This window comes from Saccopteryx leptura, chromosome 4 (assembly GCF_036850995.1).
Source record: "Saccopteryx leptura isolate mSacLep1 chromosome 4, mSacLep1_pri_phased_curated, whole genome shotgun sequence".
Classification (NCBI taxonomy): domain Eukaryota; kingdom Metazoa; phylum Chordata; class Mammalia; order Chiroptera; family Emballonuridae; genus Saccopteryx; species Saccopteryx leptura.
In genome coordinates, this window is record NC_089506.1 from 112,045,575 (window position 1) to 112,068,549 (window position 22,975).

Sequence of the window (22,975 nt, forward strand, 5' to 3'; positions counted from 1 at the left end):
TCACCCGGGGACGGGGGAGGAAGGAACACCCCACGTCAGAGACCACAGAGGATCACCCGGGGACGGGGGAGGAAGGAACACCCCACGTCAGAGACCACAGAGGATCACCCGGGGACGGGGGAGGAAGGAACACCCCACCTCAGAGACCACAGGATCACCCGGGGACGGGGGAGGAAGGAACACCCCACCTCAGAGACCACAGAGGATCACCCGGGGACGGGGGAGGAAGGAACACCCCACCTCAGAGACCACAGAGGATCACCCGGGGACGGGGGAGGAAGGAACACCCCACCTCAGAGACCACAGAGGATCACCCGGGGACGGGGGAGGAGGGAACACCCCACCTCAGAGACCACAGAGGATCACCCCTGGGACGGGGGAGGAAGGAACACCCCACCTCAGACCACAGAGGATCACCCGGGGACGGGGGAGGAAGGAACACCCCACCTCAGAGACCACAGAGGATCACCCAGGGACGGGGGAGGAAGGAACACCCCACCTCAGAGACCACAGAGGATCACCCAGGAACGGGGGAGGAAGGAACACCCCACCTCAGAGACCACAGAGGATCACCCAGGGACGGGGGAGGAAGGAACACCCCACCTCAGAGACCACAGAGGATCACCCAGGGACGGGGGAGGAAGGAACACCTGGAGGCAGGCTGCTGCTGAGCTCTCACTGATAGTAATGAAGGGAGGTTAGTGTACACAGGTGGTCCAAGATGTGTATGGAATGCTACGGCACTGAAGACTTCATTCACTGGGTTTCAGCATAAATAGTGCTTTAAGACCAAAATATTATATATTTTAGTCCTGGACAATTAAACACATTTGGTTTTAGTACTTTTGGATAACTTAAAGCAAGTGATAATGTGCTCTTGCTTTTATGTAACTATCTCCTCAGCCCCTAAAGAAAGGACATCATCTCCTATAATCTTTCTCTCCCTCCTTTACCCCTTATCCATTCTCTTTCAACTATTTTATAGCATTTCCCAAATTCTGTTCTGAGGCATGCTAGTGTCCTGCAGGAGTTAATAGTATTGTTAGAAAACAGGATTTCATGGTCAAGTACATTTGTAGAATGTTGAAATAAAGGTTTTTGTTGCTGTTTTCTCCACTCTCATTCTCTGTCTCCCTTCTTCCTTTCCTCTTCCCAATCTCCACCCACATCTTGTTTTGTTTGTTAAGTGGTAGGCAGCCTTTAATATAATGCCTGTCCATTATGGAGGAGTTGTAATGTGACGTTTGCCATACCAAATGTTATTCAAAAACAATGCAGTAGGTATTTTGTATTATAGAACCATGAAAGGTTATCAGTGAAGCCTTTAGGGGGAAATTTGTTCTTACTTCATTTATTGATCTAGCCAAGGATTTAAATGGAATTGCAAAGTTATATATGAACTTGAAGACTATATTTACTGTATTTACATTTTAATATACAGTTGAATTTCTTTTATTAAAGTCCATAGTTCTGTATTATAATTTCTGTTAGACATATCATATTCAGTTCTTTGTAACATGTGTAAATAGCCAGAAAAAAAAGATTTTAGTAACAACATTTTGTTAGCTGTCATCAATGTTCTGCTACATGGACGTATTAGGAGAGTAGCATTAGATTCATTAATGATGCTACAAGGACTCTTGTGCAGTAATGGCATATCCGGCCACAACACCTGGAACATACTGCTCAGCACGTGTTGGTGCCAGTAGTTTGTGTGTGTGTGTGCATATCTGGATGGTTTAATAATAAAACAGCAGAGTACAGGAAAATAGTTTCTTAAAGGTAAAACGTATTGGTCTCTTACTATAGATTTCAATGTATGCAGCAAGCTCGAGGGATATTAAAACTGGTATTGTTCCGATTGACATTTAATGCCCTTAATTATTATAAAGAGTTATTTAAAAATAGCCAGTTCAGTCTTTCCTTGCATAGATGTAAGTTAGGATTATTAAGATTAATAAAAATAATGAAAAATGTTGATGTTTTATTACTTTGAGAAATTCCTAAATTCTGTTTTAATTGAATCTTAATCTAATTTAAGGAAATTTGCCAGATCCTGGTAAAGCTCAGGATTTCATGAAGAAATTCACACAGGTGTTAGAAGATGATGAGAAAATAAGGAAGCAGTTAGAAGTACTTGTTAGTCCAACATGCTCCTGCAAACAAGCTGAAGGTTGTGTGGTAAGGAGAAAAATTTAAAAGAGCTAATGTTTGAAGAAACCCCCAAACTCATTCTTTCCCCTTTTATAAATTTAAATTCTTTGTGTAAAATAGCAATACAAGTAAACTACAAAAATTAGGGTATATTTTATTGCTTCATATTCATTTTGAAATATCCTCTAACTTTTCTGAGCAGTATTTATATAATACCTCTATAGAGACAATTTCTTTTTATATTTATTGTGTATATCCTTCCAAAATGAGAACATAGTATATATATAGCTTTGTGCATTTTACTTATTTTTATTAATTAGCCTTTTATAGTATTATTTAATAACAGTATCACATATCATTGAATATATTTACCATAATATATTGAACTGTTCATCTGTTACACATTTAGATTTTTTTCCCTAATTTTTGATTAAAGAACAGTTTAATATTTTTATGGCTACATAATTTTACACAATCTTGATTATTTCTTTAAGATAAATTCAGTATTAGCTAGTTTCACTGTTGGAAACAAGCAAAACTCAAACAAAAACAGTTATTTTTATAAGATTTGTATTTGCTAGTCATCTGGCCATATTTTTTTATTTTGGATGTATTAGCCATTCATAATTCTTTTTTACATATTTCTTTTTTGTTTTTAATCTTTTCCTAAATATCCAGAATATTTGTCTTTATCTTACTGATTTGTTAGTTTGTCATGGCATTTTATGTTAATTGAGTCACAGATAATTTTCTTTAATTTATTATGTTCCTAACATGCTATAATATTTTTTAATTTAAAATTTATATTTCGGCCCTGGCCGGTTGGCTCAGTGGTAGAGCGTTGGCCTGGCGTGCAAAAGTCCCGGGTTTGATTCCCGGCCAGGGCACACAGGAGAAGCGCCCATCTGCTTCTCCACCCCTCCCCCTCTCCTTCCTTTCTGTCTCTCTCTTCCCCTCCTGCAGCCAAGGCTCCATTGGAGCAAAGTTGGCCTGGGTGCTGAGGATGGCTCTGTGGCCTCTGCCTCAGGTGCTACAGTGGCTCTGGATGCAACAGAGCAACGCCTCAGATGGGCAGAGCATCACCCCCTGGTGAGCGTGCTGGGTGGATCCCGGGCGGGAGCATGCGGGAGTCTGTCTGACTGCCTCCCCGTTTCCAACTTCAGAAAAATACAAAAAATAAAATAAAATAAAATTTATTTTTCAATTACAGTTTACATTCAGTGTTGTTTTGTATTAGTTTCAGGTATATAGCCTAGCCTGATAACTTTATTTTTATCTAGCTGAGTCTGTCAGCAGTCTCATCAAGGATTTTGCCTTTGGTATTCTACTTATGAAATCCCATTCTATTTACAAGTCAGTGAAAATATTTTTTAAATCTGTTACCTTGTATCTTCTAAGAGGCTCTTTTCAGAAAAAATTCTTGGCTCCATCCCAGACGGACTAACTGGAAATCTTTACAGTGAGGTTCACGAATCTGTAGTTCAACAAGCTCTCCTGTTGTGTTTTGCTGAGCACTTGGTTTTATTTTAATTGTTTTTATCCTGTTGGAATATTTTTGGTGTTAAGTATAAGATAAGAGTCTATTTCTGTTTTTATTCTAAATGTGTGTTCAGTTATTTCCATATAATATACTGAATATTTTGTCTTTTTCCTATTTGAAATGTTACTTCTCTTATACGCTAAATTCTTTTTTTTTTTTTTTTTTCCATTTTTCTGAAGCTGGAAACAGGGAGGCAGTCAGACAGACTCCCGCATGCGCCCGACCGGGATCCACCCGGCATGCCCCCAGGGGGCGATGTTCTGCCCCTCTGGGACGTTGCTCTGTTGCATCCAGAGCCATTCTAGCGCCTGAGGCAGAGGCCACAGAGCCATCCCCAGCGCCCTGGCCATCTTTGCTCCAATGGAGCCGCAGCTGCAGGAGGGGAAGAGAGAGACAGAGAGGAAGGAGAGGGGGAGGGGTGGAGAAGCAGATGGGCGCTTCTCCTGTGTGCCCTGGTCGGGAATCGAACCCAGGACTCCTGCACGCCAGGCCAACGCTCCACCACTGAGCCAACCGGCCAGGGCTGATATACGCTAAATTCTTAATCTATTTTCTGGACTGGTTCAATTTCTGTTGATTCATCTCTTCTGGCACCAGTACTATATGGTTTTAATTATGGTAGGTTCTTAATGTTTTAATGTAATTATTTATATGTACCTTTGAAATATTTTTTAAAAATCTACATTACAGCGTGAAATAACTAAGAAGTTGGGCAACCCCAAACAGCCTACAAATCCTTTCCTGGAAATGATCAAGTTTCTCTTGGAGAGAATAGCACCTGTGCACATAGACACTGAATCTATCAGGTATTTGTATGTAAAAATGTTAAATTTTCTTATCTATTCATTTATTCATACTTTAGTCAGTCAATCACTACTGAGCACCTACTATACGAAGGCACTCATCTGTATAGACTTATGTATATATGTAATGGTTTTATAGTCATCTGTATATATCTCTGATACATATATTCATATATGTATGTGTATATGTATACACACTCATCTGTGTATATATAGTTTTTATTATTTTAATTTGAAATATTTTAATTTGTGTGAGAAATTATCAATACAAACCTAGTTTTTCTCTTGTTACCAGTATACCAGGAATTTCTATTTTTTGTTAGCTTTCATATATTTAGGGAATACAAACAAATTGTAATATACCTTCAGGAAAAGAAAACTAGGTGAACATGTTATAAAGAAGAATATGATGCTTTTCACAGGTAATTTGAAAACTGAAGATGTTATTTCTAAACAATCAGAACAGAAAGGGGAGGGAGAAGAGATAGACACTAAGGCATGGTTATACTTGTGGATGGTGGTAGTGTAGGAAAAGGAAGGACATATCTGAGAAAGGTTTTAAAAGAACAACCTAAAAAATTGGTCATCTTACTAAAAATGGGGAAAAAAGGTGAGGAAGGGTGACAGCTGTCAGTGTTCAGATCCAAATAATGAAGAAATAGTAATACCTTGGAAAAAATGAAGTGAGCTGGTTTTCAAGGAGGTGAGAAAGGGTGTGCTGCTTATTTGGACATGGCAAACAATTTTTGTAAAAAATCAAGGCGAATTTAGTTTAATGTGAAACTGACTGTGGATTACTTCTCTGAGCAAGGTGCTGGACTAAACCTTGTAGTTTGTTAACAGAAAAATTTGAAAAATACCTATCAGTGTGAATAATTATTTTAGATAATTGATAATATATTTACAAATGCTTATTTTAAAAATAAGAAGCGCCCTGGCCGGTTGGCTCAGCGGTAGAGCGCCGGCCTGGCGTGCAGGGGACCCAGGTTCGATTCCCGGCCAGGGCACACAGGAGAAGCGCCCATTTGCTTCTCCACCCCCCCCCCCCCTTCCTCTCAGTCTCTCTCTTCCCCTCCCGCAGCCAAGGCTCCATTGGAGCAAAGATAGCCCGGGTTCTGGGAATGGCTCCTTGGCCTCTGCCCCAGGTGCTAGAGTGGCTCTGGTCTCGGCAGAGGGACGCCCCCTGGTGGGCAGAGCGTCGCCCCCTGGTGGGCGTGCCGGGTGGATCCTGGTCAGGCGCATGTGGGAGTCTGTCTGACTGTCTCTCCCCGTTTCCAGCTTCAGAAAAATACAAAAAACAAAAAAACAAAAAACTTGTTTTTAGAAAAAAATTAAAAAAATTTTTTTTAATCTAGTCTCATATTCTAGTGATGCCTTATTGTATATCTGTTACCTAGGTATTTTTACACCTTTCAACAGCAGGCGTGTGTGTTTCTTACAAGAGTATCTGATGCAGTAATACTTGATAAATGTTTTGAAAGTACTTAATATTGTAATTTATTTATTTCAGTATATATTCTATTTATTGGAACAGTAGTGAATTTTTTATAATTAAAAAACATCTGTCATTCATGTGTTTGGGCATAGGCCTTTTGTGAAAAATACAAGAATAAAAGTATAGATAGTAAAGCAAATCACATTTTTTACCTCATTTGAATGAACAAAGAAAATACTATTTTTGAAAAGAAGCATCTTAAAATATTACAGTTTTTGTTTTGCTGTAATGTTTGAGAAACCAAGTATGTATATGGTTTCATTGTGAGCTATAGATAAAATATTAAAAATTAGTGTTCTTTGACAGTTTAAAATGACATTATTTTGGTTATACTTTAGTGCTCTAATTAAGCAAGTGAACAAATCAATTGATGGGACAGCGGATGATGAAGATGAGGGTGTTCCAACTGATCAAGCCATCAGGGCAGGTCTTGAGCTGCTTAAGGTAACTATGCTTAAGTGTCCACATTGATAACTGTTGAACATATATAGTATACCGTTTATATTTCTTATTCTTGTGATTTGCTTCTTAAGTTTATAGAACCTAAAGTAAAATTTTCTCAATTGTTTAAGGTAGTTTAGAAATTGCATATTCTAATAGATAAGCTAAATATTTTCAATTAACTTGTATATTGTAGCTTAGTATTAATTATACTTAAATGGTGGCTTATAATTTTAAGTTTTCATTAGTAAGTAAAGAAGGTGCTAGCCCTACCCCAGAAGGAGACAAATTCTTCCTAAAACTCCATTTTATCTTTTATTTTGTTAGCTAATGTACTGCTGCTGCCTTATACTGATTACAAAAATATTGGTTAATTCTTGACAACTTAGAAAGTATAAAATTATAAAGAACAAAAACATAAACCTATCATACATAAATATTAGTTTCTTTTATTCCTTTTAATCTTTAAAAACGTACATTTTTATATAGTTGAGATCAGACTAAATACATAATTTTATATCTTGACTATTTTTTCTTATTAAATTATAAACATTTTAAGACAATGTGAGTGTTAAAACATCTGATTTTTGGCCACCATTTAGCAGCTGCATGCTTTTGGGCAAGTTAATTTGCTTCTGCTTCCTCATCTGTAACAGATGGCAATAATAATAGTAGTTACCTTGCTGGGGACTAATTAAATCATGTATGTAAATGTTTTAGTACAGTGTTTGGCTCATAGTAAAAATAATAAACATTTTTTGAAATGATGATTCAGCTACTTTTGGAGTGTCATGGTGCTTCCAGCATTTTACTATTGCTGGATATTTAGATATTTTCAATTTTATTTCTAGTATTACTACTGAGATTATATTGAACATCTCTTGCTAATATTTTTTTGAATGCTAGAAGGGTATTACTAGTTCAAAGAGAATAACCATTTTCAAAATTCATAGATAAAAGTGAAATTTTTTGAAACAAATTTTTGTACCATTTATAACTTCATTAACAGTGTATTGAGGTGCTAACTCATGTCTTCACAAATATGGAATATTGTAAAATTTTAAGAAATTTTCTTATCTGATAAGCAAAAATAGTCTTTTAATTTGTATACTTATTACTAGTGAAGTACACCTTTTATTTTATTTTATTTTATTTTTTTTGAAGTACACCTTTTCTATATTAATTAGCACTGTTTTCCCAATGGTGAATTTATTATTCTTATCCTTTGTTCATTTTCTACTGACATCTCAGTCTTCTGAGTTTTTTTGTTTGTTTTTTGGCTCATTTAAATGAGCTTTTTTATTTCATTTGCTGGGTTTTTTTAGGATGTATTTGGTATATTTAAAAAATATATTCTATTTAAGTATAAAGTAAGTAAAGTATATTAATAAAATGAATACCATTGCAAAATAAGTAGAATCCTAATTTAAACAGTATTATCAACACTGTTGGATTTCCATGATTTTTCCCCCACGCACATTCCCCATGTGTAATTGTTCTGAATTTTGGATGTATTGTTCTCTTTCTTATCCCTGTCTGTGTATACATCTCCAAACTACATTGCTTATGTTGCTTGCTTCTGAATCTTAAAATATGGCATTATATATAATATCTTTTTCTATTACTTGCTTGTTTTTTACATTCCACATTTGATTATAGTTAAGCTTTAAAAATCCCATAATTTTCAGTTTTGTTTTTGTTTTCATCTGAGACATAACCTATTTGAAATTTATTTTGAAACTATATTTTGGGGGTGGTGTAATTTGATTTTCTCTAAATAACTACCCAGTTTTACAAGGACTATTTATTAAAAATCTCATCCAGCCCCAGCTGGATAACTTTTTTTTTTTTTCAATTATTTTTATTTATTTATTCATTTTAGGGGAGAGAGAGAGAGACAGAGAGAGAGGAGGGGAGGAGCAGGAAGCTTCAACTCCCATATGTGCCTTAACTGGGCAAGCCCAGGGTTTTGAACCGGCGACCTCAGTATTCCAGGTCGATGCTTTTATCCACTGCGCCACCACAGGTCAGGCCACCCAGCTGGATAACTTAATAGGTTAGAGCATTGTCTCTATACGCCAAGGTTGCAGGTTCATTCCCTGTCACGGCACATACAAAAATCAATCAATGAATGCATAAATAAGCGGAGCAACAAGTCAGCATTTCACACTCTCTTCCTCTTTTTCTCTCTCCTCTTCCTTTCTCTAAATAAATCAAAAAAAATTTTAAGGATAAAATAAAATTTTAAAAATTAAAATCTCATTCTCATTTATCTTCTGTTACCTTCTTTGTAATTTATTGCATTCTGTTTAATTTATATATGCCAGGGTCTATTGCAGGGGTCTCAAACTCAACTCAGCATGTGGGCTGCAGAGCAAGATGCTAGAGAAATGAAAAATACAAGTAGGCCCCTAGGCTTACTTAATTTTATCCAAAATATTTTGAACTTCGTGGATTAGTCTGCGGGCCGCACAAAATTGTTCGGCGGGCCGCGAGTTTTGAGACCCCTGGTCTATTGCTTTCTTTTTTCTGTTTTCTGTTTCTTCTGATGTTACTACCGTGTTGAATTAATTATTATAACCTTACAATATCTTTTTACTATGTGGTGTTTTACTTCCTTGGATTGCTTTTTTTTTTCCAAAAATTTATTAGCTAGTCCCTTTTAATGACTGTTATTTAGCATGATAGAGATATTTTGTTAAATTCTTTTTTTTAGTTTTTAGTCTCCTTTTCACTTACCCTCGTTCCCCTTAAAATATAATAAACATTAACTGATATTGAAATTATTTTAAGTAGAATTATGTTAACAATATAAATTTGATTATTTTAGATTATACAGTCTTACACAGGAATATTTGTTATATATTTGAGCATGTTTTAAGTTTTATTTATAGTGCTTTCCTTCTTAGGAGCATTATTTTTATCTTTGACTTGTATTTCTAATATGTAACAGTTTGGATTTATTTGTAGAGATGAACAGGGTATATACATCGTTTTTATGACTCACTTTTAGGTCCTCTCATTTACACATCCCATCTCGTTTCATTCGGCTGAAACATTTGAGTCCCTCCTGGCTTGTCTGAAAATGGATGATGAGAAAGTAGCAGAAGCTGCGCTCCAAATTTTCAAAAACACAGGAAGCAAAATTGAAGAAGATTTCCCACACATCAGATCGTGAGTTGAGTTTATTCTGATAAATGTTCTGGAACATAGAAAAATAATTTACTATTTTTTTTAATTATCCAATAATTGGAATCTTTTAGACTTTGAGACAGTATTGTTTAGGTTATTTTAAGTCCATACTATTTGGTTTGGATTCTCATTTTCTGGGAGAAAACATTGATTGGGTTTTCAGAATGTTCATGAAAGTATTGGGTACACATGCCATTTCTTTCTGAAGCATTGATTTTGCTTAAGCCTTTTTTTTTTTTACAGAGACATAGAGAGGGATAGACAGGGACAGACAGACAGGAACGGAGAGATGAGAAGCATCAATCATTAGTTTTTCGTTGCTCATTACGACAACTTAGTTGTTCATTGATTGCCATCTCATATGTGCCTTGACCACGGGTTTTCAGTAGACTGAGTAACCCCGCGCTCAAGCCAGCGACCTTGGGTCCAAGCTGGTGAGCTTTTGCTCAAACCAGATGAGCCCGCGCTCAAGGGCGACTTCAGAGTTTTGAACCTGGGTCCTCCACATCCCAGTCCGACGCTCTATCTACTGCGCCACCGCCTGGTCAGGCCAATTTTGTAATAAAATAGTCCCTTGTTATACTGTGGTACAAATAAACATTTTATGTGAATTTAAGGGTAAGTGGGAAATTCCAAAGGAATTTCAGTAGGACTTTCCATTGTACTGTTCACTCTTCTTTATGGTTAAGAATATTGGATCAAAAGTTTTCAAAAGCAATGCTTTATTTGTCACAGGAAAGCAGAGAAGTATGGAATAGTCATCTTATCAGTATGCTTTCTTTGTGTGTGTGTGAGTGTTCCAGTACTGTATTTCTAAGAATTTGAAATTGCACTGTTATGCTAGGGATCTCTAATGGTGGCCAATTATTGGTCAGGGTTCTGTAAGAGCTCAAGAATTAAGTCCTCATTCTTTATGGATCCCTGCTTACTTTACTTGCCTCTCTCCTTCCTGTGCCTGGAGAGCATATCATATCTGCATTTGGTCCTGCTACTGTCATAATTGTTGATGGCTAGTTTTGCCTTTACCTCATTACTTCTGGCTTTGTCATTGTTGGGTTAGTTGTGATTTGTGTAGCATGTTTCTTTATGTTGAAGAAATGCCTGTGCTCCTTTTCCTTAGAAGTAGACTGTGGACAGGCTCTTAAGAGCCTCAGTGACATTTTTTATTATTCCTGTCTATTCATGTGAAATTAATTTTAGAAACTATTGTTAAATAGGGAAAAGGCATTAATTAAATGCTAATTGAAACATACCAGAATTTTGTAACAGTATTCTGCTTGACAAGAGTAAGAAACTTATGGTTTAGGACTGACTTCTTAATTTTTAAGGGAGCTCAGAAAATGAATTTCCACTTGGAATGGGGCTGTCGTTTTCTCTCCAGATCATCAGAGATCAGAGTAGAGATATACATGCAGACACATTTTATATATACACACACACACACACACACACACACACATGTATTTATGTACGTATGTGTAAGCAAGCTATATATAACTATATACCATTTACAGAATGTTCACTTAGTGTACTATCTCATTTAGCACTTGTAACACTTCATTAAAGTAGAGGGAAGTAGCTTCATCTTTCTGACGAGGAATCCACTGTACTCTTAAGGTAAATGGTTCTAGCTCATTTTTCTAGCAAGCAGCAGAGTCAAGATTTGAAATAAGGCCTGTTTGTCTGCAATACCTATGGAACCATATGTATTATGGCACATTTCCTTTCTTAATTAGAGCTTTGAACGTATTTTAGTTTGCTTTATATATTGGAGGTTATTTTTATTCTAGACTGTCTTTCCTAGTACCTTTTATATTAAAAAAGTATTTGATATATTTATAGAACTACAAAATCAAGGTTGAAATGTGGGCATTTAGAACACAGAAGGGTATTTTGAAACATATGCTGCTGTATTGTGGAACTGAGGTACTTAGTTATTTGGTGGGATATATTTAGTTTTATGTGGAGTAGATTTCAGACGTCTGAGTACCTGCTGCTTGCATATACTATTCTCAATGAAGTGCTGTAATTTTTGTTCCATAAGATACACCTGACCATAAGACACACCTAGAGTTTTAAGGAGGAAAATAAGGAAAAAAAGATTCTGAACCAAATTGTATGTTAAAATATTTAATAAAATACCATATTTTTTACTCCATAAGACGCATGGGCATTTTCTCCTCCACTTTGGGGGGGGGGTGCGTCTTATGGAGCGAAAAATACTGTAACTCACAGTATGTTTTCCAGGAGATAAAATAGGAATGCAGATTTTATATTTTAAGTTTTAGATTTTATATTTTAAATTGGGTGAGTTGATTTTGAGGAAAAATAATAGAGTTGAGTGAATGTTGATTAAATCATTTCCCTTGAATTTACCAAAATAATTTAAAAGAACCAACTGAAAAATATATTTAAGTAGAAGCTGCAACAAAGACAAATTGGTGTTAGATAAGCCTAGAAAATTGGTGTTAGATAATTTCTGTATAAAGGAATGTATAGCAAGTGTTTTGTCTTTTGCCAAGGATTGGGATATGGCAGTCTGGAAGAAATATGGAAAACCTAGGTTCAGCTGTGCTAGAATTAAAGGGAGAGCCTGTGTGATCAGACTGTTTTTCTTTGGGCTGACCTGTTTTTCATAAAAGAAGGAGCAAAGATTAGAGTGAAATTATGAAGCCAAAGTTATTACCAACTTTGCAGGAACAGAAAAAATTATATGTTGACCCACTGAACAAAAATGATGGTGAGTTTATGAGTTTCATTCTTACTCAGTCTGTTTTGGAGTCTGACTCACCGCAAAATTGAGAGTCGCTTGATAGCATTGGGTATAGCCATCATCAAGTGGAGCCAGCTCTCCCCACTGGAAGACTTTCAGCAGTCCTAGAGAGAAATTACACAGAGATAAGCAGAGCTCACTACCGTTATTCCCAACTCCCTCCTCCATGCTTCTTAGCCAGCTAATTAAGCAAGTTTGGAACTCATTGTAAATTTTTTAAGAGAAATGTCCAATGTACAGTCATCAGGGAGGCACCATCTTCACTTTTGTTTAAATGGCAGAGCCAGAGGAGAATTTCTGTTATTCAAAGATGAATTAACAGAATACAGATTAATTAACAAACATGAAAGAATTTAATTCTTCTAGGGAAATAATAAAATTTAGACAGTTGTTCTAAACTGCCAAGAAAGTTAAGCTGTGATGACATCTGGGGGTAGAAAAATAAGATAATATACAAAAAGGGAGGTGGCAGAGCTAAGGATAAGGAAGAGCTAAAACATTTGCCTTGCAGAATACAATTTATTACAAGCAACAAGAAGTAAAGTAAATATAGAAATTGTTACTGCAAAGCTAGAGATTAAACCTGAGGAAATTGCATAGAATGTGGAGATTAGTGGGCAAAGAGATAAAAGCAGTTTAAGAGAATGAATAGCAGACAATGAAAAGCTATAATTGGTTTCTATGGAGAAGAAAACAGAATAATGGGAAGTGCAAAATATTCAAAAAAAATAATGTAACTTGTTTAGAATGAATAAAAACATGAATCTAGAGATGAAGAAAAGTTCATATTTTAGGAAAATATTCTGATAGAATTTATTAAATTTTTAGTGATTTCACAAACATCAAAGGAAGGGGGGGGAAGTAGGTCACACACAACAGAAAAGTAATGAGGCTGGTGTGTTTCTTTTCAACCAAGTAAGATTTCCAAACTTCAACAGCTAAGGAGTTTTGATGGACAAGAATATAACTAAAGAATTTCCTAACTAGCCAAGGTTGTTTAGGGGTAAATGAAGAATGTTCTTTAGGATACAAGGATTCAGAAAATGTGTTTTGTGTGTGTGTGTGTGTGTGTATGTGTGTGTGTGTGTGTGTGTATTCTTTTTCCCTTTGCATTTAGTTTTGCTTATGCCCCTAACTCCAGCTTTTTTCATCATATTTCTCTATCTCTGATACGTTTTTTCATTATTTTACTTTCAGTACTTAAGTTTTAAATGTGGCTATATCTGTGCTTCAGATGTTTGGAAACTTGAATATTTTTTTTTTAAGAATGATATAAATTAAAATTGGCTCAAGAAGAATGAAGGAAAACATAATTGGCTATAATTATAAAAAAATAGGAAAACTCTCTAATAAAAGTATCAATAAAAGTTGTGTATTAAAGAGATTATTTCAAATCTATAGGAAACCAGGAATTCTAATTCTCTTAATTATTCAGAACATAGTGAGGGAAAAAAAGCATATCACATTTTATAAAGCCAAGATAACTAGCAGGAATACTAAATCCCCACCCCCAAGAGAAAATGAAGACAAATCTTAACAAATATTGATGCTAAAATTACAAGTAAAATACTAACAGTTAGTCGATTACAGTAAACATACTATGGTCAGATGTGGTTTATTCCAGGAATACAAGAGAGTTGTTATTAGTAAACCTAATATTCATGTTACAATTCATTATATAAGTGAGTAAAAGGGGAAAGGAACATACTAGTTCATTTTGATATATGTTGAAAGGACTCTGATTAAAAAAATCCATCTATTTATAATCAGTAGGCATCATCATATAGTAAACCAGTAGAAGCCTCCCAAGTAAAGTCAGGACCCAGATGAGAAAATATACTGTCATGATTTAACATTGTTCTGAAAGCACTAGCTATTATAATTACATAAAAGATTAAAGGCAGGTAGCTGTCATGGAGCCCTGTGGTGTCCATGTGTGTGGTGGCATGCACTGTGGCTGTGGACCGTGGGACAGCAGCTCTCCCAGCAGCAGGGCATCATCCTCAGGGGAGTGCTGAAATCGGGGTGAGTTCTCGTTTGGCATCAACAGCATTTTATGTCAGCTTCTCAGTTATCCATGTGAAACCTTTACTTGAGTGCAGAAATATGGACCTTCCTTTCAGTAACTGCTGATCCTGAGCTCATGAAATACCTAAATAATGTAGTGGGACAACTAAAAGATTGGTTATACAAGTGTTCAGTTCAGAAACTGGTAGAAATTATCTCTAATATTGAAAATGGTGAGGTCCTTGAAAGATGGCAATTTGTTATTGAGTGTGACAAGACTGCCAAAGTGAGAAAAGTCTCAGAAAGCTCTCAAAGGTGAAATCCACTCAGTGATCAAACATATTACAGCTAAATGACATTGCTACCACTGTTGGAATTTTCCTGATCATTTGATCTGCTCTTCTATACAAAGATTTGGTTGTACTTGAAAAGTGGGAAGAGTTGGGACCACAGTTCATGACCAATTCTGAGCAAGTCCGTCTGCATTCTTTCACTGCTGTAATCTACAAAGTAAACAGCATGGTGGCCTGCAAAATCCCTGCCCGTGCCTAATGATGAGAAAGGAACAATAATGTCCTTCTCAAATGTCCATTTCCTGAAACCAAGTCATCTATAGTTCATGTTATATGAACTATATAATTCATTTTTATATGGGGAAAACTTGACATTATACTTGACTGAACTGTGCACAATTATTCCATTTTTTCCTGTTTGACTTTCCATAGGGTTGACATAATTTTTTGCACACTCTTCAAAAAGGAACCAGCAGATTACACCAGCACTGTAATGCCAATTCCTTTGAAGGTGGTAACTCTAGATGGAGAAACTTTTGCTCTAAAGCTAACTGCCTTTTAAGTCAGACCTTTTGGTCAAGTTGTTTGACTCAGAATATGGGTAAATATGAAACACAGCAAAAGAAGTGAGCGTGCAGACTCTTTAGGTCCTAACATAATTGATAATCCACAATACCAAAATATTACATATATTATATATAAGGTCCTTTCACCATTTATTTTATTTGTATAGTTTCCATATTGGAAAAATATTCAATTATTTGATTTTAATGTATATAATTTACATTTACAAGCTATTGCTGTTTTTAATGTTTAATTTCTGGTGATACAGACCTCATGTCTTTTTGTGTTTTATAAAATCAAGCTTTAAGAGTTAAATGATAAATAAAAAATGTTTGTTTAAAAAAGTAAATAAAAGATTGAAGTATTGGAAAGGAGGAAGCAAAGTTACAGGTTTTTTTGGAAGATCTTAACTAATTAATTGAAAAACTACGGAAAAACAAGGTAGCCAAAGTATGTAAAAATTCAAATCTTTCCTTATATACCACTAACAGCCATTTAGAAAATACTGTAGGAGTAAAAAATGAGAAGAACTAGAGGTGTAAAGTATACAAGAAATTTGCAATCCTAGAGTAGTCGGGTGAATTAGGAAAAGTTTGGATCACCAGCAGGCTATTTTGAAAACAAAAATACAGACTGTGTCTTGATTTTACGTATATTTCAGATGAGTCAAAGATAAATTATCTAAGATTTAAATATATAAAATGAATTAAAGTATTAGTAACATATATTTCTGTAACTCCCTTGGATGGGGGACCAGATACTTCTCTGTCAGAAAGGAAATATTGATGGGTTGGAGTTTTAAAAATTCATATATTGAAAAATTATTTATAGAGCCTGCACTGTACAAGGTATTAAGGATGTGGAAATAAATAGGAGAGTGCCCTCATATTTTAGTGAGGCAGAATGATATTTAGAAAAAGCAAAACTCATGAAATAAGTTAAAACACAAGTGGTATGCTGGAAACCTATTTTCAACATATACATGTGACTTACAGAAGATCAATATTTGTACTGTATAAAGACTCTTAAAGAAATAATAGAAACATCTCACAGAATGCTAGCAAAGGGAATGAACAGGAACTTCGCAATAGGAAACTTCCAGCCTCCAAATCAAGAAAGTACATCTATGTCTGCTAATATTAATGGAGGAAAGTAAAAACACACACAGGACTAGCTAGCATTCTAGTGACACTCTCTTGTTTGGAGTATACATTCATGTAGTTTTTCTGGGTTGTTAATACAACCAACTTAAAATGTATATAAGTCTATAACATTGCTGTTTTACTGCTAAGAACTCATCCCAGAGGTAATTAGAAAAGATGTATACATAATGGTTTTATGGTTCAATGTCCAGTCAGAGAAATAAAATTATACTATGTATTTTAAACATAAAGTAATTAATACAGATGTTTGAAGGAACAATAGGAAAGAAGTGGTGTTAAGAATTGCTCATTGGGTAGAAGAGCCTTGTTAACATCAGCCAACTGTCAACTGTAGGGGTCGCCTGGCTATTGTGAGGGTGGGGGTGGGAATGGCAGTGAAACTATTGCACAGAGTACCTAAAGAAGTTCTAGTGCCTTTAGAAGAACCTAACAGGAAGACAGTTCTTGAGGAAGTCTGGGAAATGCAATTTGCCGATTTATAGCTCTGGATCTCAGAGCAGGCTATAAGATAGGTAGGCTTAATGCTCAGTGATAGTAGTTAAGTAATTAGCACAGGGATGTTTGTGGTTTCATTGCTAAGGTTTAAATAAAGAATAAAAAGACCATCTCTGCTCATCAGTAGAGATTGGTTAGGTCAGTTGAGTTATAACTATCCACTAAAGAACTACCGTATTTCCCCATGTATAAGACACACCGTTTTTTGAAAATTTTGGAGTCTAAAACCTGGTTGTATATTTTTTTACTTGCATTTCACACTTTTGTGATTTGTCATCAGACACAGAAGAGGACAAACTAATGGATGGGAGTTTTGACAGTGGGCGGAGTTGTATGAATTTTATGATGAATAAAACTTGAGTTCAATAACTTTATGTAATACATTTTCCTTTTCAAATTTTGTACCCCAAAATTGAGGTGTGTCTTATACATGGGAGCATCTTATACATGGAGAAATACGGTATGTGACTGTTAAAAGAATAATGTGTGACATAGGAGATTTCTGCAACATTGTTGGGTGAAAAAGTTTCCAAATAGTATTTTTATTGTTATTTATTTAATATACATATGTATGTATAGAGAAATTTTAGAAGTGTGTTCAAAATGTTAAAAGTGGTTTTAAGGTAGTGGAATTTGGTTTTTTTTCTTTACTGGTTTTAATATATTTTTCAGTTTTGTTTGTATTTCCTGCACATATATGATCATCACCATGGAGAAAAACTTGAATTTGAATTTAATGAGGGAATAAAGGATTCCTTTTAATAAAAGTTTATTAATAGGGAAGTAGTCAAAAGGTCCATACATTTTATTAAGACTGGTACTTGAGAATTCTTGAAAACTATTTCTCTTTATTGTTTTGGTTTATTTCTGTTTAAATGACTAAAGAAAACATTGCATGAGCTTATAACTTCTCATGTTACTTTTTTAAAGTATAGTTATAGGCCTGACCTTTGGTGGCGCAGTGGATAAAGCGTCGACCTGGAATGCTGAGGTCGCGGTTCAAAACCCTGGGCTTGCCTGGTCAAGGCACATATGGGAGTTGATGCTTCCTGCTTCTCCCCCTGTTCTCTCTCTCTCTTTATCTCTCTCCCCTCTCTCTCTAATAAAAATGAATAAATAAAAAAAACAACTATAGTTATGAAGTATTATATTAGTTTCTGGTGTACCTTACAGTGAGTAGATATTTGTATGCCTAGTATGTTCTCACTGCCCGAACTCTAGTAAGCGTGTGTTACTGTGGAGTTTTCATACTGTTATTGATTATATTCCCGTTTGCCTTTTCAGCTGTTCTTCCACTCACTCTCCCCTCTGGCAAGCATTACTTTGTTTCTATGGGTCTGGTTTGGTTTTGTTTGGATTTTTTAAAAAATTCCACATAAAAGTGAATTCATACATTGTCTCTTTTTCTTATTTCACTTAGCATAATACCCTCTAGGTCAGGGGTCTCAAACTCGTGGCCCGCGGGCCGCATGCGGCCCGCTGAACAATTTTGTGCGGCCTGCAGACTAATCCACGAAGTTCAAAATATTTTGGATAAAATTAAGTAAGCCTAGGGGCCTACTTGTATTTTCATTTCTCTAGCATCCTAGCTAGATATTAGCTTAGTTAACAGCAGTTGTGATGCGAACTACAGTTTCTGGTCGTTTTGTGACACTGAGTAAACTGCATGTACGATTGTGCTTGTTGTACTGATTTTTTTTGTTTTCAACTGCAGTGAGAAAAGTGTTGCGTAACAGTTGCCTTTTGTAGACCTACTGCGGCCCGCCGAATGGCTGTGATCTTACTCTGTGGCCCACATGCTGAGTTGAGTTTGAGACCCCTGCTCTAGGTCTATCTGTGTTGCCACAAATAGCAGGATTTCATTCCTTTTTATTGTTGAGTAATATTCTATTTGTGTGTTTGTACACACCACATCATCTTTATTCATTTATCTATTGATAGACACTTTGGTTATCATAACTTGGCTATTTTATCTTTCTCTCTCTCTTTTTTTTTTTGTATTTTTCTGAAGTTGGAAACGGGGAGGCAGTCAGACTCCCGCATGCGCCCGACTGGGATCCACCCGGCATGCCCACCAGGGGGCGATACTCTTCCCATCTGGGGTGTCGCTCTGTTGCAACCAGAGCCATTCTAGCGCCTGAGGCAGAGGCCACAGAGCCATCCTCAGCGCCTGGGCCAGCTTTGCTGCAATGGAGCCCTGGCTGTGGGAGGGGAAGAGAGAGACAGAGAGGAAGGAGAGGGGGAGGGGTGGAGAAGCAGGTGGGCGCCTCTCCTGTGTGCCCTGGCCGGGAATTGAACCTGTGACTCCTGCATGCCAGGCCGACGCTCTACCACTGAGCCAACCGGCCAGGGCCAACTTGGCTATTTTAAATACTGTATATTGCAATGAACAGAGGGGTGCATATATCTACTTGAAATTGTGTTTTTGTTTTCTTTGGATAAATACCCAGAATAGTACTGCCAAGACATGTAATATATCTACTTTTAGTGGGTTTGTTGCCCCCTCCCTTTTTTTTTTTGCCAGAGAGACAGCGGGATAGACAGGGATAGGCAGATAGGAAGGGAGAGAGATGAGAAGCATCACTTCATAGTTGTGACACCTTAGTTGTTCATTGATTGCTTTCTCTTATGTGCCTTGACCTGGGGTCTCCAGGTGGGCCTGTAACCCTTGCTCAAGCCAGTGACCTTTGGCCTCAAACCAGTGACTGTGGGGTCATATCTTTAATCCAACACTCATGCTGGCAACCTGGACTCAAACTGACGACCTCAGGGTTTCAAATCCGGGTCCTCAGTGTTCCAGGCCAATGCTCTGTCCACTGTGCCACTGGCTGGTTGGGCATATTTTTAGTTTTTTGAGGAAACTCCCTACTGTTTTCCATAGCAGCTATCCCAATTTGCTTTCCCATGAACAATTCCTGAGGGTTCCCTTTTCTCTACAACCTTACCAACACCTGTTATTTTTTCACTTTTTTGACAATAGCTGTTCTGACAGGTATGAAGTGGTATCTCATGGTGGTTTTTCATTTGCATTCCCCTGATGATTAGTGATGTTGAGCATCTTTTCCCATATCTGATGGCGATGAGTATGTCTTCTTTGGAGAAAAACTCCACATTTTCTGCCCATTTTTTGGTAAGATTATTTTTTGATAATGAGTTATATAAATTTGTTATTTTATACTATTTTAAAAATTTTCAACCAGTGTTGCTTCTTACTTGTGTGTAATCTGTAATTTTTCTCTAGATTATTAAGAAAAGATTATGGATGTTCATATCATAAAATCTGATTTACGAGAAGACAGGTTTTACCTAGGGAGTTTAGTTATCAAAGTAACCAGCCAATAATAACTTTTCATTTCACAGATAGACCCATAGACCAAAAGGATAATGAAACTAATTGTTTTCTACATATCTTACTGAAATTTTAATATATATATATATATAGAGAGAGAGAGAGAGAAGTAGATTTTGATGGACTCGCTTGTATCACTAACCAGTTTATATATGAATAACTTATAGCCACTTTTGTTGAATTTATAATTCTACTCACTTCCCCTGTTCTTTTTATATTTGAAAGCTAACCCCAGACTTACTAATATCATTTCATCTGTACATTCAAGTATCTAAAATATAAGAACTCTTAAAAATTAATCACAATATTATTATCACAATCACAGTTAACAGTTGCTTAATTTTAATAATATCCAGTCTTCTCAAAAGTATAGTAATTTGGCCCTGGCCGGTTGGCTCAGCGGTAGAGCGTCGGCCTGGCGTGCGGGGGACCCGGGTTCGGTTCCCGGCCAGGGCACATAGGAGAAGTGCCCATTTGCTTCTCCACCACCCCCCTCCTTCCTCTCTGTCTCTCTCTTCCCCTCCCGCAGCCAAGGCTCCATTGGAGCAAAGATGGCCCGGGCGCTGGGGATGGCTCCTTGGCCTCTGCCCCAGGCGCTAGAGTGGCTCTGGTCACGGCAGAATGATGTCCCGGAGGGGCAGAGCATCGCCTCCTGGTGGGCAGAGCGTCGCCCCTGGTGGGCGTGCCGGGTGGATCCCGGTCGGGCGCATGTGGGAGTCTGTCTGACTGTCTCCCCGTTTCCAGCTTCAGAAAAATGCAAAAAAAAAAAAAAGTATAGTAATTTTTTTTAATAGTTTGTTGTTTGATTCAGGGTCCAAGTGAGGTTTTAATAGTTACTGGGCTCCCCCTCCAGTTCTCTTTCTCTCCTATGTTTGAGAAAGAAACCAGGTTGTCTCACTTGCAGAGTTTACTTGGCGTACTTTAACAGTTCCTTATATTTTCTATAAAATGATAATTAAAGCTGGATGCCCGATTGGACCCAGCTCCACTTTTTTTTGTTGCAGGACCACTTTATAGGTATTAGAATGCTCTTCTAGGAGGCACATCATATCTAGTTACTGCTCTTTTTAAGATATTAGCAGACGATACTACTTAGTAATCAGTGGTGATATTTTATTCTGACAATTCTTTATCACTGTTAGCTGAATACTTTTATAAAGAACTTTCTTATCGTTCTTTGATTCTCCAATGTTAAATTTATTTAGAAAAGGCAGGATAAATACTTTCTTAAATTTTTTTTGTAACAGAGACAGAGGGACAGATAGGGACAGACAGACAGAAAGGGAGAGAGATGAGAAGCATCAATTCGTCTTTGTGGCACCTTAATTGTTCATTGATTGCTTTCTCATATGTACCTTGACCGGGGGTCCACAGCAAAGCAAGGGACCCCTTGCTCAAGCCAGCAACCTTGGTCTCAAGCTGGTGAACCTTGCTCAAACCAGATGAGCTCATACTCAAGCCAGCGACCTCAGAGTTTTGAACCTGGGTCCTCCGTGTCCCAGTCCGACACTATCCACTGCGTCACCGCCTGGTTGGCCATATACTTGATTCTTTTATATTATTGAACAGTGTTCAAAATAGGGTGACTTTACTAGCAACCTCCCAATGTGACCAATTAACTGTTGGTTTTTAAAAATAACATTATAAACTTATGGATTTACATGTATTTGTGTTTCAGTCAGTTATGGTGATCAATCTCATTGATGCTCAGATTGTCCCATCTATATTTGGAAACCTCTGAGTCTTTTTGAACAACGCTAATCTTTGTTGTTTCTTTGCAGTCTCTCATGACAAAATGTTTCAGGCCCGTCTAGTACATTTCCTGCTTCACACCTGAAATTTGGGGATGGTATCAAGAGTGTCAGTCATGTGAGATACTAATTGCTGGCTATCGTGTGGGTCATTTTGCTAGGATGATTCAGTGAACACAGCTAAAGAATGGTTTTTGGAAGATAAAATGTTTTGACTATTTATATTGATTATTCCAGTTCAGATTCAGGATCATAAGGATTTTATTGAACCTCTTCAACTTTACATTTATGTCTTTACTTCCCCATGCTGAAGTAACCCAGGATGATAAAACAGCAATGTTTTAATAAATATTGTATATAACAGTCTCAGAATAGTAGCACTACCAATGTCGTTCCTAAACACAGTTATTGATTTGTTTAGGGAGTTGTCTTGTATTTAGGGTATTGGACAGTAGCAGTGATGTATGGTCAAATTCCCATGCTAAAGTCACTTGGAATGCTTCTTCTTTGTGTAGTTATACCACCAAATGGGTACTTCTTTTTTCTGTTCATTTGTTTCATTTTACTTTTTAAGAGATTGCCCTTTTAAAATTAATTTTATTACTAAATTAAATGAAATATTCACTTGTTTTAAAGACAAGTCTAAAAGCAAGATGTATTGCAAAAAGTTTAGCTTCTGTTTTTTAACTTTTTTTCTTACATATAGATAAATGTTTAAAAAAATGTCTTTCCATATGTTTGTCTGGAAGTGCTCAAGTGTGTATGTGTATATATGTATGTGTTATGTCCCCCTTTTAGTAGGTAAATGATAAACTACAGGATACATACTTTTCTTCATCTTGATTTTTTTCTTTACTTGTATTGGCAGTTACTCCATATTTCTTTTTTTTTATTTTTATTTTTAACATTATTATTATTATTTTTTTAATTTTATTTTTTTAATGGGGTGACATCA

At 36.5% G+C, this 22,975-nt stretch overlaps 1 protein-coding gene and 1 pseudogene across 3 annotated transcripts in view; both read left to right on the forward strand.

Moving 5' to 3' along the window:
• PDS5B (PDS5 cohesin associated factor B) overlaps nt 1-22,975 on the forward strand; it is a 188,921-nt gene that overhangs the window by 100,225 nt on the left and 65,721 nt on the right. For all 3 annotated transcript variants that reach the window (XM_066381007.1, XM_066381006.1, XM_066381005.1), the window contains exons 16-19: nt 2,042-2,181; nt 4,385-4,500; nt 6,331-6,436; nt 9,447-9,607. In XM_066381007.1, the coding sequence (XP_066237104.1) occupies nt 2,042-2,181; nt 4,385-4,500; nt 6,331-6,436; nt 9,447-9,607 (523 nt within the window). The remainder of the gene's footprint in view (nt 1-2,041; nt 2,182-4,384; nt 4,501-6,330; nt 6,437-9,446; nt 9,608-22,975) is intronic.
• LOC136403293 (mitotic spindle assembly checkpoint protein MAD2A pseudogene) lies at nt 12,360-14,957 on the forward strand (annotated as a pseudogene).